This window comes from Triticum dicoccoides, chromosome 1A, assembly GCF_002162155.2.
Source record: "Triticum dicoccoides isolate Atlit2015 ecotype Zavitan chromosome 1A, WEW_v2.0, whole genome shotgun sequence".
NCBI classification, from domain to species: Eukaryota; Viridiplantae; Streptophyta; class Magnoliopsida; order Poales; family Poaceae; genus Triticum; species Triticum dicoccoides.
Window position 1 is genome coordinate 389,113,866 of NC_041380.1, and position 15,364 is coordinate 389,129,229.

At 43.9% G+C, this 15,364-nt stretch overlaps 1 protein-coding gene across 1 annotated transcript; it reads right to left on the reverse strand.

Moving 5' to 3' along the window:
• Window positions 1–8,897: 8,897 nt before the first annotated feature.
• LOC119275279 (pyruvate kinase isozyme G, chloroplastic-like) lies at window positions 8,898–13,813 on the reverse strand. Its single transcript, XM_037556096.1, has 12 exons — window positions 13,556–13,813; window positions 12,631–12,894; window positions 12,390–12,555; window positions 11,854–11,988; window positions 11,660–11,770; window positions 11,488–11,576; window positions 10,539–10,601; window positions 10,210–10,385; window positions 9,958–10,060; window positions 9,643–9,818; window positions 9,368–9,476; window positions 8,898–9,226 (listed from the first exon to the last, which is right to left on the reverse strand). Exons 1-12 carry the CDS (start codon window positions 13,742–13,744, stop codon window positions 9,113–9,115), a joined length of 1,695 nt encoding a protein of 564 aa, XP_037411993.1. The 5' UTR covers window positions 13,745–13,813; the 3' UTR covers window positions 8,898–9,112.
• Window positions 13,814–15,364: the final 1,551 nt, after the last annotated feature.

Here is a 15,364-nt window from a genome sequence, read left to right on the forward strand (position 1 = left end):
TTTTGCCGACGCTGAGGCACCCTAAATGCCCAAGTGGTGAAATTTTGGGTTTTGTCGACGCCGAGGCACCCTAAATGCCCAAGTGGAGACATTTTGGGTTTTGTCGACGCCGAGGCACCCTAAATGCCCAAGTGGAGACATTTTAGGTTTTGTTGACGCCGAGGCACCCTAAATGCCCAAGTGGAGACATTTTGGGTTTTGTCGACGCCGACGCCGAGGCACCCAACTTGTTGCAACACATCATAACACATCATATCAACAGCATGAAAACTAAGATCATCATCATATCAACAATGAAACTATGCTCATCATCACAACAACAGAATGAAAACTTGTTGCAAAACATCATAACTAATAAGTTCATCATCACATCATCATAACCAGAGTATCATAGTGCATCACAACCATTAGGTACATTACATAGTCCATCACTTGGACTTGAACTAACTGGTTTCAACATGAAATTCTTAATACTCTTCATCACAAACTAGCCAAAAAGGCTGAATTAAACATGTTTCAACATTACATCACTTCTTGCTGCCTTGAGAACAATTGAACCATTCAGACATCTTGCATGATGGCTTTCTCACTCTTCCAGTACCTGACAGTCTTGATGGTATGAATGTTTTCTTTCCCCTTGACCTAGCAGCAGTAGCAGAAGATGAACTAGGCCTATCAGCAGCAGCAGAAGATGAACTTGGCCTTGTTGGAGCAGGAGCAGAAGGAGCCGCCCTAGGTACAGCCCTAGTTGCAGTCCTAGCTGCAGCTGGAGCTCTTGCCCTTGCTACTGGTGGAGCTGTCCTTGGTGTTGCACTGGTTGCAGCAGGAGCTCTTGCCCTTGCTGCTGGTGGAGCAGATGGAGCTGCCATTGGTGCATCAACTCTCCTGTTTTCCTGCAGTGAGAACATATAGACAGATTAGAACATAGTATTAAATATACACAAGATTTAACCTGCAGTGACAACATATATAAACAAGATTTAACCTGGTGTTGGTTCCTTCTCATTGCTAGGGCTGGCTTCAGATTTTTGTGGCAGCTAGTGTACCTATGCCCTGTCAAGTTGCAATTGCCGCAGGTTATTGTTGCCATCCTTGAAGTATCTTTGGGAGCTGGCTTCTCAAACTGATTCTTTCTCCTCTTAGTCTGCTTCTTTCCTGGCTTGTCTCTGAAAACTGGTGGCTCTATGTTAGGGGTCCCAGTATTTGGCCATAGATCAGGCCCAGGCACAGGATACACAATTGGATTGTATGCTGCTTGGTATATTGGTTTCTTGAAGAAATCACTAACAAAATCTTCTGGATGAAGTTTTGCCTTGTTAATTGCAGAAACACCATGCTTGCAAGGAACACCAGTCATGTCCCATTTGCTACACCCACATGTGTGCACTTGCAGATTTACTGCATATGTGCTTTCTCCACTGCTAACCTGGTATAGATCGGGTCCTGATTTGATTGACTGACAATATCTAGCATGGTGTTTTGCTTCTTCTAACTTCTCAGCATATGTTGGGCATATCTACCACTTGGCTGTCTCAGTCTTGGTCCTATTGACATTGAACTTAACTAGCAATTTTGTTCTGATGCCATCAACCATGGTTTTAATTGGTTTCCCTCTCACATCAAGTATCATTTTGTTGAACACTTCACTAATACTGTTAACAACCAAAACAGTTTTACAATTCTTGTCCATGGCATGTCTAGCCCATGTATGCTTGGGTATCTTTCTAAGCCATTTCCAAGCTGCCTCACACTCTCTTTTCATGCCTTCCATTGCTTGTTCAAAACCATGCTCGATATATGAATAACTAGCCTGATCCATATACTTCTTTAACTCTTCACCTCTAAAGCCAGCTGTTTGAAAGTTCTGATAAATATGTCTAAGGCAGTATCTTTGAGGGCAATTTGGGAAGACATCGTTTATGGCTTTAAGAAGGCCCTGTTTAAATTACTAGTGTTCAAAATATAGTATAACAACACACTATTTGACAGTACTAAGCATGGTAAAACTTCAGTAAAAATAAGAATTATGATGTATGAGGTACCTTTTGTCTATCAGATATGATAGTGTACTTGCCATACTTTCCTGACTCACCACCAAGAGCATACTTGAGCTGGGTTAGAAACCAGGACCAGCTGGCAGTGTCCTCCTTGTCAACAATAGCAAATGCAATGGGAAAGATGTTGTTATTACCATCTCTTCCAGTTGCAGCCAATATTTGTTGCCCTGTTGTCAACTTAACAAAGCAACCATCAACACCTACAACCAAACATAACACATTAGCACCAAACATAAACAAAAGCAATGGCAAATATGTTGGGAAAATAATTATGCAAGTACCTATGAAGGGTCTGCAACCATTTAGGAATCCCTCTTTGCAAGCATTGAGGCACATGAACAAGCCATGAAATCTAGGGTTTTTTCTAGGATGAAGCTTTAAATGCTTTGTTGTCACAATGCATCTACTTCCAGGATTGGTATCCAGCACAACTTGGAGGTAATCCCTTATCCTAGTGTGTTGTGCCCTCTGATCTCCTTGGACAACTTCCTTAGTTGCTTTCCTTGCCCTGTAGGCCATGTGAATGGACACTTCAATTCCATCTTTTTTCTTCAAATTGTCAATTATTGCCTGGACTGGTGTGTTTATGTCAGACCTTAACTGTTGCTCACACTCATGTGCCAACCATCTTGCAGTGACTTTGGTGCTCTCTCCAACAGCAGGACAGTTGTGGTACAAGTTCATTTTCTTCATGCAAAATGTCTTCTCATGTGCAATTTTGGAAGCAGCAATGAAAAAAGGACAGTCATCTGTACTGCAAACTACAATAACTCAATCTGAGCAATTCCTATGAAATGAGTAGTTCCTGTTTTGTGAGATGTGAAATGTAAGGAGTGCCCTCCTGAACTGCTAGACATCTAGGAAACAAAGTTCCTTGACAAATTGTTCTTGTGGGTTTTCCCTCTCCTCATCATACCAAACCCTAACTTTATTCTTTTTGGCCCTACTCTTCCTACCATTTGGTAGCTTAAATGGTGGAAGCTGAGCACAATCATTCTCTTCCTGACTTAAGTCACCTGGGTTGCTCTCCTCATCAGATGAAGGTGCCCAGTCTTGCTCTATGATTTGATCCAAACTTGCATGGGATCTTGTTGTTGGCCCCTTCCCCCTCCTCTTACTTCCTCCTGTGTTGCTGCTTCCTCCTACACTGCTTCCTCCTCTCAAGCCCTCATCTAGTGGCTCCTCTTGTCCTTCCTCTTCATCTCTTCCTTCATTCTCCTCCTCCTTATCTGGCCCATATAGCTCTTCTACATCAGCGTCTCCTTCAAAGTGATGTAGTGGATCATCCCTATGCCTCTTCATTGCCTCCAACCTAGCCAATATGTCCTCATCTTCAAGATCTTCATCCTCACTTTCACTAACAGTGAACTCCTCAGTAAGCAGCTGTGGGAGTTTTCTTTTTGCTGCCTTGTACTTCTCTCTTTGTATCATATTACTCCTGTACCTCTGAATTTCTTCATTTCTTTTCTGCTCCATCATCTGCTCAATGTGCTCTTGCTCTTGCTCTGTCTCCATGAAATACTCATGCCTCTCATTACCATTGTCCAAAGCAAACTCAGGTTCACTTGGGCCCTTTTGCTTCAACAAACAAGAGCTCTCCTGTGTGTTCATTACTTGGACTGGCTGTGGTTGGGGTTTCACTGGACTGGGGAAAAGAACTCTTGAATTGTCTACCTCATAGACAACTGGTACACCTATTTCTGACAAAGGAACCTGCTCCTCATAAGCATGACCAATGTTCAAATCAACTGGTCTAGGTGCATCACTTCTCATAACTGTAATGTTAACAACATTCTTTCCTTTACTAGCTATGTGATCCAACATTTCTTCCACCTTGTCATCATCAGTTAATTCTTCCATTCCTGACACCCCAGCTCCTGGATCTCTAACATAATACATAAAATCCCTTGCACTATAGCCTTCTACCTCTATTAGGGCAATGAGATTCCAGAAGGTTATGTCTGATAAACAGATTGTTCTTTCCAAGTTATCTCTGTCTAGGAAATGGAACCTCACTTCCCATTCTTCATCATCCAAGCTACAAATTCAGATAAAATGCATTTAACAGTGTTCACAATTATTGTTAAGAGGTCTCATTGGTGGCAACAGAAATTCAGTTTAGAGTGTTAAAATCCAGTTAACAGTGTAAACAAAATTCAGTTAACAGCATACAGTTATCAATAAATTCAGTTAACAGTTAACAGTGTTCACAATATTCAGTTAACAGAGTTAAAATTGTTGGCAACAGAAATTCAGTTAACAGTGTTAAAATCCACTTAACAGTCTTCATAAAATTCAGTTAACAATATACAGTGTTCAATAAATTCAGTACACAGTTAACAGTTTACTGAAAATTCAGTTAACAGCTAACACTAAACCCTAATGCTAGAACCCTAACACTACAACCTTAGCCGTACTACAACTACCCAAGAACACCAACCATAGAACCCTAACACTACAACCCTAACCCTAGAATACCAATCAGGGAAATGACAAAGGAGGAGGAGGATGACTTACTCCACACCGCCGAAGGAGGAGGCAAAATGGTGGCTGCCCGTCGGATTGGCCTTCACCGCCTGGGCGAACGCAGTAGCCGCCGCGTATTCCAACGACTTCGGCGGCAACGGCTATTGGGGAAGAGGCAGCGCGCTCGACGGATTGGAGCTCCCGCAGAACTCCGGTGGATCTCCAGCACCACCGCCCGGAGCATCCCCACCGGCAGCAACTCCCCCGCCGCCGTCCACGCCACTAGGTTTCGTCGTCGCCATGGATTGGAGCTGGAGGGAGAGGACGGAGCAGATCTGGTCTGGTCGGGTGCCGTCGGTCGGTCGGTCCGGCTCAACAAGATGTACGCTCAAACGGCGTCGTCAGCGCGTCCGTTACGCCATGTCACTGTTGGGGAACGTTGCAGAAAACAAAAAATTTCCTACGGTTTCACCAAGATCCATCTAGGAGTTCATCTAGCAACGAGTGATCGGATTGCATCTACATACCTTTGTAGATCACGCGCGGAAGCGTTCAAAGAACGGGAATGAGGAAGGCGTACTCGACGTGATCCAAATCACCGGAGATCCTAGCGCCGAACGGACGGCACCTCCGCGTTCAACACACGTACGGTCAGCGTAATGTCTCCTCCTTCTTGATCCAGCAAGGGGGAGAAGAGGTTGAGGAAGATGGCTCCTAGCAGCAGCACGACGGCGTGGTGGTGATGGAGCTGCAGTACTCCGGCAGGGCTTCGCCAAGCTCTATGGAGGAGGAGGATGTGTTGGAGAGGGAGAGGGAGGCACCAAAGGCGTGGTGTGAGAGGCCCTCCTTCCCCCACTATATATAGGGAGCCTAGGGGGGGCGCCGGCCCTAGGAGATGCAATCTCCTAGGGGGGCGGTGGCCAAGGGAGGAATCCCTCCTCCCCAAGGCACCTAGGAGGTGCCTTCCCCCTTTAGGACTCTTCCTTTCTTGATCTCCTGGCGCATGGGCCTCTTGGGGCTGGTGCCCTTGGCCCATATAGGCCAAGGCGCACACCCCTACAGCCCATGTGGCCCCCGGGGCAGGTGGCCCCATCCGGTGGACCCCCGGGACCCTTCCGGTGGTCCCGGTACAATACCGGTGACCCCGAAACTTGTCCCGACGACCGAAATAGCACTTCCTATATATAATTCTTTACCTCCGGACCATTCCGGAACTCCTCGTGACGTCCGGATCTCATCCGGGACTCCGAACAACATTCGGGTTACTGCATATACATATCCCTACAACCCTAGCGTCACCGAACCTTAAGTGTGTAGACCCTACGGGTTCGGGAGACATGTAGACATGACCGAGATCGCTCTCCGGTCAATAACCAACAGCGGGATCTGGATACCCATGTTGGCTCCCACATGCTCCTCGATGATCTCATCAGATGAACCACGATGTCGAGGATTCAAGCAACCCCGTATACAATTCCCTTTGTCAATCGGTATGCTACTTGCCCGAGATTCGATCGTCGGTATCCCAATACCTTGTTCAATCTCGTTACCGGCAAGTCACTTTACTCGTACCGTAATGCATGATCCCGTGACCAGACACTTGGTCACTTTGAGCTCATAATGATGATGTATTACCGAGTGGGCCCAGTGATACCTCTCCGTCATATGGAGTGACAAATCCCAGTCTTGATCCGTGTCAACCCAACAGACATTTTTGGAGATACCCGTAGTATACCTTTATAGTCACCCAGTTACGTTGTGACGTTTGGTACACCCAAAGCACTCCTACGGTATCCGGGAGTTACACGATCTCATGGTCTAAGGAAAAGATACTTGACATTGGAAAAACTCTAGCAAACGAACTATACGATCTTATGCTATGTTTAGGATTGGGTCTTGTCCATCACATCATTCTCCTAATGATGTGATCTCGTTATCAATGACATCCAATGTCCATAGTCAGGAAACCATGACTATCTGTTGATCAACGAGCTAGTCGCCTAGAGGCTTACTAGGGACATGTTGGTGTCTATTATTCACACATGTATTACGATTTCCGGATAACACAATTATAGCATGAATAAAGACAATTATCATGAACAAGGAAATATAATAATAATGCTTTTATTATTGCCTCTAGGGCATATTTCCAACAGTCACGCATATTGGGCCCCACATGTCGGAAACGCCCTCAACCGAGCCAAATGACATGTTTAGTGCAATCTGCAAAACTGTTACTGAATCCACGGTGGCTTTTGCAAATGATTAGCGACCACGTTGTTTTCTGCAAGATAAGCCCCAAATGTGATGGTTTCTTGCAATTCACTCCACCCATACCAAACATGGGCATGGGACTAATAAACCACTTCCCAAGTCAAAATTCCCTCAACTAATTGCCTCTTATAAATTCCTATTTGTTTTCCCTTAAACAACCAAACACGCTGAGAGTGTACTTGCAAATTAAAAGTTATGTGTATTACATTAGATGCATGATTAAATTTTGACTCAAAATATGAATAGAGCTAATAAACCTGACTAGGGAAGTAATTAAAGGTCATTTCCGAACACGCACACCCAGCACTTCGGATGGGAATGGGTTGGCTCACAAAATCTTCAAGTGGAGATTCAAGACCCCTAGGTTTTGGCTAATTTAGGACTGAACTTCTATCTAAGAATCACAATACCCCTCTGAAAGGCATAAGGTTCCTAGCCAGCCCCTCGGACATGGAGCCGACCAAATGGTCCAATACTGAGTGGCCTCATGCCCTATTGGGCAACATGGTCCGACCCATTTTAATACTTCCTCCGTCTAGGTGAATAAGACTACCCACAATGGAAGTAACATAGGTAGTAACATCATACATATCTAGATAAAATAAATGATGTGACAAGTAATAAATAAAGAAAGAGAGGCATATGGTAACATAGCTAGTTACTACTAGTATGAGTAACATCACACATCAAGGCAAGATGAGTCTATAGGCTAATAAATAAAGTGTTGCATGTTATCATACATATGTTACTCCCCACTATAGTTACTACTCTATGGAGAGGGCACCATCTGAACCCATGGGCATATGCACCCACTTTTCATAAAATGCATTTTAAGCACGTTTTAAAATGTCAAAAAATCAAAAGAAAATATCACGCATACATGTTCGCAAATGTGTGTACGCGGCAGTTTTATGAAAAAATGTCTTTTTGTTTTGCCTTCGCAAAAAAGACAAATTTCGGTGCTTCTAAATAGTGTTTCACGACATAATTTTTTGTCTTTTTGCACAGGCCACAAAAAAGTTATTTTTTCGTGAAACTTTATGCACGCACATAGAACATGCAGACGTACCCGTGCAATTTTTTTTCAGATTTTTTTAGAATTTAGAAATGTGTATTTCAAAGTGGGTTCATATGTACCCGGGTTCATCCATGCACTTCTCCTACTCTATGTTACTATCCATTGTGACTAGTCTAAGGGGGTGTTTGTTTCCAGGGACTTTTTTGTGTACCGACTAGAAAAAGTCCCCCTTAGAGACTTTTTTACCAAACGGGAGGGACTTTTTAGGGACTAAACTAGGTATTTGAGACTAAATGAAGAAAACTCTTAAGGAGTCTTTTTGGGACTTTTTAGGACTTTTCCAACAATGCCTCTCCATGCATCCATTGGCCCGCCACCCCATGGTGTTGTTTGATTGTTATTTTTCTATATACTAAGGGCAACATGGTTATTTAATAACCTCTAGGAAGGGAATAGAGACTTTTTAGTCTTGAAAAACAAACAGGGAGGGACTTTTTAATTGGGACTAGAAAAAGTCCTAGGACTAGAGAACCAAACACCACCTTAGGTTGTGCACCGCAACCAAGGTGGAGAGAGAAACGAAAAAACTTAATGTTTATTTGCTAATTAATACCATTGCATGCAACAAACTGATCACTACATGTCATATTTGGTAGTCTCAAGTCATTAAAAGCATACACGCCTCATATCTCTTATTGGTTGATTCCTTTATTTATGTCAAAAAACAAAAAACAACATGAGAGTTAATGCACCATGCCTATGTGTTTTGGGACTATTTAATTTTCGTAAGATGACTTACAAACCTAGACAGAGGGAGTACTAAATTGCACAAGAACACAAAGCATTTACTACACAACAACATTATTTCAATTAGCATCATGATAGTCCGCCCAATGATAACTGGTTCCAACAATGGGCATTTGTCTGGGTGAGAAGCCAACTCCAAATGAACCTTAAGCTGAATCCATGCAGCAAGAAAAAACAAAACACATGTCACTAGTAGTATCTTGATAGTCCAAATCTACTACTTTGTTGCCTTCTTTTCAACTGCTAACGCCAAAAATCACAAGACATGCCCAATGTCAAACCATGCCAATAAGAATGAATATTGCATTAAAAAATTCAGTGTTTACAAGTAAATTCAGCGTGAGCTACAGCTCCGACATAGCAACGTTCTCCATAAAAGAATTACTCGGATGTAGTCATAACACGACACAGTAGAATAGTAACATGCTTGGATGCGTCATCAAAACTTTCCTCTCGTGATAAGGGGGGAGACCGGCGTGCATGTTCTGCATCAGCATTGGACTTTCCTCACTTGTATGTGGTGGGTAGATTCCTCTCTCCAGATCGACTGCGACCCGCTCTGAACCAGGGTGACATAGTCCCCTTCATTCATGTATTTCGCATCCTGTCAAAATGTCCAAGAAACCCATGATTGATCAGAAAGAAACTTGGGGACTTTGGGGAGCGAAACTTCATGACAAACCAGCATGTTTATATTGTCAGAATGATGATAAAAGGTTTGACTTTGTGAAGCACATGGACTTACCAGCAAGCTGGTAATTGCTCTTGAGAAAGTCTCTTCCGCGTCATCTGAGAACTCCATGAGAATAGGAACCACGCCCTGATAGAGTGCCAGCCGTTGCTTCACTCGTACTCTGCAACAACAGTGGAATGACATCATCAATACTCCAGAGCATCTATTTCCCATTCTGATCATTTATTTGAGTGGATGCTAGGTATCACAGATCAATGCAAAACCCACTCCCATAGTAGATTTCACAAGAGGAAAGCAGCATGGTTAAAAACCACAAAAGAACATACTCATTAGTGAATGCATATACGGTGGACGAGGGACGGTAGTGGCTCAGAAGGACAGCCATGGAGCCCACACGTGTAAACACAATGATCGGTGTACGAAGGGTGTTCGCCATCATTGTAGCATGAGATCCGAACATTTTACTTAATTGGCTTTTGCAGAAGTCATCGTTGAGCAGCGCCTACAAGAATAATCATGGGAAAACATGGGTTAAAACAAAAGGTATAAGATGGTTAGAGTCTAAGTAGTAAACATCAAATAGAGCAGAAGGCACCGCATAGTGGGTTGAAAGTGCAGCAGCTGGAAAAAAGCGATCATACCTTTGGACGTGCAACAAGACTGGGAGCTTTAGCTGGGTCGTATAGGCTGGATTCTGTTCTAAGTGCCACAGTGTGCATCACCTTTACTGCCTTCAATGGGTACCTAAGCACATGAAAAAGCACAGATGTAAGTCCAATGCAATGTTATAGACCAATGTAGATCTGTACCCTCTAGAAATGCCTCTGTGATTGCTTAATTGATATACACAATAAATAAAAGGGATTTAAAAGCTATGACAGGTTAAAACTTACTTCCCGTGGGCAGTTTCACCAGATAGCATAATGGCATCAGCAGCTTCCCGAACAGCAATGGCTATATCAGAGACTTCAGCCCTTGTTGGAGTTGGATGATCTATCATGCTTTCTAACATATTTGTTGCAACAATTACTGGTTTCTGCATGCTTCGGCATGTTCTGATAATCTCCTCCTGTAAAGGTAAAATAGTTGCAGTTTAAATGCAACTGATGCTTCGTTGCATTTTAGGTATATTAAGAAAAAGTACAGAAGGATGAATCTTTTTCTTTACTCCAAAATTTATATAGACATGCTCTGATAAATGCAGTGGTTTTTTTAGTCTCACCTGTAGTAAAGGAACTTCCTCAATTGGAAGTTCAGCACCAAGATCTCCACGAGCCACCATTGCCTATGAACATTTCAAGAAGTTCAGTATTTAGCAGTAATAAATTACACTGTTCAGGATATCGGTAACTGGTACCATATCAGTCGGGGCTGATAAGGGATTAATCGGTGAATCGTCCATTTAACTGAATATATCGGTAACCCATTTATCGGTAGGTTAACTAGGGCCATATCTATATATCCGAGGCTACATAGCAACATACATTGTACTGAATGTCTAAATATGCAATCCTAGGCTACATAGCAACAAGGAAGAGTGTTACCTTTGATGTTCTGATGATATATAGATCAACATAGAAGAGCAGAAACAACAACAACACAGCAGCAGTAATTGTACGTCACTATATAACATCAAATGAGAGCAGCACAGTAACAGTACTATCTAGAAACATAAGAGAACAGCACAGCAGCAGCAGTACATCAGCATTTACAGAACAACACGAGTTGTGCTTCTGTTCTTGGCATAGGAGAGTAGTTCTGGGCCAAAATATCTCAGTTAATCGGCACAGCCAATAATTCAGCCTGACAACCGATAAATCAGCTTGTCAGACCGATTAACTGGGCCGAATAGGCCTTTCTCGTATCGGAGGGGGGTCGAACAGCAGTTAACTGCAGTTAAATCAGCCGATATTTGTAACAATGATAAATTAGTCCACTAAGGTTGCAAAATATATATTTTTTCGTTATCTCAAACATAAGACCTGCATGCAGCATGTGCAGGATAAATCTAGACTTAAATAGACCAATGGAATTCATACGCCATATAAGAATGATGTGTTTGAAGTTTCAATAAACATGATCACTCATGACAGCTATCTAAGGAAATTTACATGTGGGAAGGAGTTGCTCTTTGTTTTGACATGAATGAACTGATACATTCAAGGCCTTACCCCATCTGAAGCAGCAATAATGGACTGGAGGTTCGGGATTGAATCAGCACTCTCAATTTTTGGAATAACATGTATATCCGCATTAGCACCTGGGTATGAAAGAGCAAAGAAAATATTGAGTAAGCTCCCAATATAGATATCCAGGACTTCCAAAGATGATAGAGAACATTACTTTTCAGGTAAGCCTTGAGTTCATGAATAACTTTGGCATCCTTCACAAACGAAACAGCATAGAAATCAACACCATTTTCGACACCAAACTTGATATCTTCCCAATCCTTCTCTGTTGGGGCAGAAGCATGTCATGTCAGGATTCTGTGCACACCTCTGAGACAATTGAAAATGTTAAGGAAGAAACCAATTAACCTGTTATAGATGGCAGAGTTGCGCTCTTTCCGCGCACATTAAGGTGGCGCCTTGATTTCAACTCCCCACCATCGACTACTACACACTTGACTGTGTCAGCTGTTTTCAACTTCACAGCAAGCGACATCATTCCTCCTGTTAACACAAACAATGCAATGAAGGATTAGTAACTCCAACGTTCTGTATTGTTTACCTGCAAACAAGACAATTTGATTTTGAAGGACAGCCAAATAATCTGATAGAATGAACAGTAAAACTCCCTCTCATTCACAATATGAGTAGTCTAAGACACAACCACACTCTACAAAGCAACACATTGACCATAATTTTCTAAAAGAATATGTTGCTCCCTATGCCGATAATTATTTCTATATTGATGCTCAAAACCTAAAAAACTGCTAATATTATGAAATAGCGGGATTGGAGTTTTAACCAGGAACAGTTGTAGAGAAAATATGAGGGCATGCACTTGCTTTAAAGAGAATTTAATCATCGACATGAAATTATTAGCTAAATGGTGACAGGCCAGTCCTCACCATCCACCAACAGTATGTCACCAGCTTCAACATCGCTTATGAAGTCATCGTAATTCACACTGACAGTGTCTTCGGTGCTCACCCCTCTTTTAATCGTGAAATTGAACTCTTGACCTTCTGCAAGCATGATTGGCTCAGGAAGATCCCCACTTCGCACTTCCGGACCCTGCATCGCTGAACCTTAATCATCTTGCCGCATTTGATTGATGCATTTAATTTAATGAATTCAGTCGTGACATACCTTTGTGTCCAGCATAATAGCAATAGTGTTGCCATCAGTGTTCTCTGCGTTGTACTCCTTGACCAAATCAATCACTTTTTGGTGTGACTGGTGGTCACCATGGGACATATTCATACGCGCAACATTCATTCCAGTCTCTGCAAGCTTCCATATCATCTCACGAGTGTTGGTCGAGGGGCCTATGGTGCAGACTATCTTTGTCTTCCTCCGGGGACTCACATCCACTGCTTGTGAGGTGGCGTCAGTACTGACATCAGTATTGCTCTGCATGCAAACAAGATAAATCAGTCACCGAATGAACCACATGTTTGGAATGGCTAAATCTCTCATCGCGTTTAGCATATTGCAAAGCAAAAGTAGCAGGGAAACAAATGGGTTGTTAGCTAAACAATCCAGAAATTGCTCAAGAGCTGCCATAGAGGATGAATTGCCTCCAATAATCATCAGCCAGCCATTTTTCAAGTTCGGACCGTTTTTTTTTTGTAGTAAGATCAGAGCAATATAAAAGGAGCTTGCAGTTCCCCGAATGTAATGTGGTAGAGATGAGCAGATCAAAAGCCCTATACGGGTGACGGGGCGAGGCTATCGCAAGCTGGAACAGATCACGTCGGAGTCTCAAGCACTGCGCTCGGGATCAAACCATCGGTCACTAACGAAGTGCGCGGCAAGGACGACGCTATATAATAAGCACAAACAAACAAATCCCAGCAAGACAGGAAACGGCGAACCCAACTGCGGTGCTCGGAATCAAAATCGCCGGACACTGCAAGAGCGCGGAGCGACCAGGCCAGCCGCTGGCTCGAGCGGCCCGCATCGAACACCGAGAGCATAAGGCAAGTCTCTACTCGGCGCACATGGTGGAGCAGCACTAGGGAAGCAAGAAGAACGCGCGCAGCAGGGACGGGGAGAGCCGTCGGACGCTCACCAGAGCGGAGAGGGAGCCGTTGGTCCCGGCGACGGAGAGATCCGCCGCCACCTTCTCAGAGGCGGAGGTCCGCAGCACCCGCGCGGCGACCGCCCGCCTGGGCTGCGGGGGCGCCGCCACCGCCGCGGCCGGCCTGGCCACGCGCGCCGTCGCGGCGAACCCGCGCACCATCTCCGCCGCCGCCGCCATTGCTTGGAGGACGCCCCGCGGTTCGCGCTAGAGACGGGAATAGGGAGGAGCTGGTGGTCGTGGAGAGAGGGAGGGTTAATGTTGGGAGGAGCTGCGAGGAGGGGAGCACCGCCCGTTCCCTCCGTGGGCCGGGCCTTTATACGCCGAGTGGTGGTTGTGGGGGGCCTCCGGAGGCCCCGGAGCCAGGCGGCGCGGTCCATCCGATGCGCCTCCGCTCCTCGTCGCCTCGCCTCGGTTCCAACGCCCAAGAAAAGGTTCCAGCGCCCAAGAGACCCGGAGACCAGCGTGCCTGCCTGGCACGAGCCAGTTTCGTGCGGGACCCGCTGGGGGCAGCGAAATGGTGGGCTGCTTGTTGCCAAGCGTCTATTTTGTACACGCACACGCAACATTGCACACAAGTCAAGTCAAGTGCACCTCACACGTGGTTATTTTTTCCTTGCTCATTTTATTGCTCGTCAGGAAACATGGTTACAGTCAGCGGCGCGGCCACCAGCCTGACCAAAATAAAGCTGCTCATGAGGGCGAGCATAAATTCCTGTATCTCACAAGCTGAATGAGCTGAACGTTGAATCTGAACCATTAAATGCAAGAAGTTGTGACTCATCTCCACTACTATTAAACAAACAAGTTGAGGCAGAAATATTAGATCTCAACCACATATCCATCATTCATCAATTGACCAGATTGTCCCAATGTTGTATCACATCAAATTCACATATTTACTAATTAATTTTAACCATCTCCGTAATATCTTAAATAGGAATTATTGCACCTTAAGTATACCTTCATTAGGATACAAAGCATCACGTCACATATAATCATCAGAACACTAAAATAGGAATCATTTCGTCTCAATTACACTTTCATTAGGAAATAAATCATGACAACATATATCATGTAATTGGGAAAACACATTAGCCAAATATAACGCCGCCGCACACCTTCCACTCCTTCCACCACGTACATCCTCCTCCAAAACTGCCCACGCTCAGCTAGAAAAACTTTCACACTGTATCCTCGTGCTCGCGCCGCCAGGGCCGAACCTGCGCATGCCACCCCGACTCAACCTTTGGTGGGAGAATACTAGAGCGATAGAATGCAACAGCATCCCTCAGAAGTTTCAATATATACCTTTTGCATTAGAAGTTTGCATATGTTAGTGATTCTTTTCTGTATAGGAAATCTCCTCCGCTCAATACAACAAAGTAAATCATTATTCATGTGCCAAAAACAAATCATTACTTCATTATTATGACCTATTGATTTTTAATATTAATTAGTACATCGCTAAACTCTTTTTTGTTGTTGAATGTTTTTTTCTTTTTTTTTCTTTTTTTCTCTATCTAGTGGTTCCAACAGTTAACTACAGTATGTGAGGTAGTTATTCAACGTCGATACGTCTCCTCCCCCTGAAAATGTATCGCCGAAAATCTTGAAATAAATACAAGATAAATGCGAGCACCAGGATTTGAATCCTGGTGGACCGGGATATCACTGTCCATCTAACCATCTCAACCACATGTTGAATTGCACCTGCGTGTCCCCGCAAAATACAAAAATAATTACAATTGTAGTATATGCGTCCTCCCATAGGTGGCATGGTCCGCAGATCCGAACCCA